The following is a 1,826-nucleotide window of genomic DNA, read 5'->3' on the forward strand; positions in this document are numbered from 1 at the left end:
TGATAGCTTACTTATATTAATATTAAATTCAAAGTTCTCATCATCAGAAAGAAAAATATTTTACAAGAAATCCTTCTTAGAATACCAAAAGAATAATTTCAATTCAAGTTTTGCTTTCCTTTTTTTTACAGTTATACTTTAAGTATTTTTTTATAATCCGAAAGTCTTGGAATCTTAAAAAAAAGATTAAGATGCTTTTCATTTTACAGCTTTATAACTAGTAAAATATAAGTTATAATTTTAAATATTTTTAATCCTCCCAAAGTCTTGGAATGTGGGAAGCCATAAAACTTTTTTTAAATATTACGGTTTAATTTGATTATGGATTTTTATTCCACTTTATCACAACCATGCTGAATTTTTTTTTTACATTAGTGTCATATAAAATAAAATTAGCCAATTTGTAGGCGCGCACTTACCGTGAAAACTATCGTAGTTTTGTTTACTCTGATCTTGGAACATTAAGTTGGTGTACATCTTCTGTTTTTGCTCCAGGTGCCACTTCATCGCTGGACTTAGCTCCGGGTAGAACATTTTCAATCCTTAGCTAACCCACAGTTCAGACAATCCTTTATCACTGCGCTTTAATCCCGCATTCAATTCTTTGTTTTTTGTTATCACAAGTATTCCTTATTCCGTAAAAATCCTTGAATCTTGTTCTGGTGATAATCCGCGAAAATGTTTGCGTGTAATCCTTGAGATTATCCCTTGTAAATATATAGACTGGGTTGAGTGTGTGTGTTTAGTGTGGGGAACCAAAATAAACTAATGTCCTCTCGACTGCGCACCATATGGGGGGTAGAGGAAGGTGGGGGGCAAAAGTTGGGTAGCCCAAAGGAGGGTTGGCCCCGGGAAAGGGGGGAAGTCCCCTCAAATCTGGGGGAATAAGCCCAGCGGAACCGACTCAGATTTCATAGAGGTTTCGTGAATTTGACAAAAGGAAAAATATAGAACTTGGGGATATTTGATAAAATTGTCAAAACTTGGAAGTTTTGATTTTAGAACTTTCTAGATTCTTTTCTATCGATAATCTTTTTCATCATTTTTTTATTGCTTTTTGGTAAGTTTACCTTTAGCTTTCTTTTAAATTGACAGCATACAGATTTTTAAAATTACAGTAAATGTATGAAGGTGCAATAGATGTTTGAAAAAAAGATGAAAAGAATTAAAAAAATATTGTTTTTGATAAATATTAACATGTGACACATGTTTTAATATCCAATTTTCAAGGTCTTTTTAAAAATAAAATTTTTTACTTACATCATAAATTAAAATAAAAAATTGGCTTTTTAAGATTTTTTTTGCACCACCTACCAGCCTTTCTACATTCCTGTACCATACGCAAAAATTACCAGAATATTTTTAGAAAAAAATTCTTCAAATAACTATTTCATTCATAAGTCAAGAAGGTGTAAAGCACTATAGTGCCAATACATCACTAACTAACATATTGATAGAGCTAATTAAACTAGGTTACACGTTTTAGAGAGAATTCCGAGTTGAATCTAGTTAAAACTTATCTAGAAAATCGACAATATTATTTTAAAAATCAAATGTCGGATATCAAGAATATCATGTTGAAAATCAAAATTATCATGTTAAAAATCAAAAATCTGATGTTGAAAATCAAAAATAATCATGTAAAACATCAAAAATTTCATGTTAAGAATCAAAATTTCATGTTGAAAATCAAAATTATCATGTTAAAAATAAAAAATTTCACGTTGAAAATCAAAAATTTCATATTGAAAATCAAAATTATCATGTTAAAAATCAAAAATTTCATGTTGAAAATCAAAAATTTCATGTTGAAAATCAAAATTATC

General features: G+C 29.2%; 1 protein-coding gene across 1 annotated transcript in view; it reads right to left on the bottom strand.

Moving 5' to 3' along the window:
• LOC111706718 (paired box protein Pax-5) overlaps window positions 1-927 on the bottom strand; it is a 14,468-nt gene extending 13,541 nt beyond the window's left edge. Inside the window, exon 1 of the mRNA XM_023479644.1 lies at window positions 420-927. Coding sequence (XP_023335412.1) covers window positions 420-534 — 115 coding nt within the window. The 5' untranslated portion in view covers window positions 535-927. The remainder of the gene's footprint in view (window positions 1-419) is intronic.
• Window positions 928-1,826: the final 899 nt, after the last annotated feature.

The sequence above is a fragment of the Eurytemora carolleeae genome, unplaced genomic scaffold (genome assembly GCF_000591075.1).
Source record: "Eurytemora carolleeae unplaced genomic scaffold, Eaff_2.0 scaffold193, whole genome shotgun sequence".
NCBI lineage: Eukaryota > Metazoa > Arthropoda > Copepoda > Calanoida > Temoridae > Eurytemora > Eurytemora carolleeae.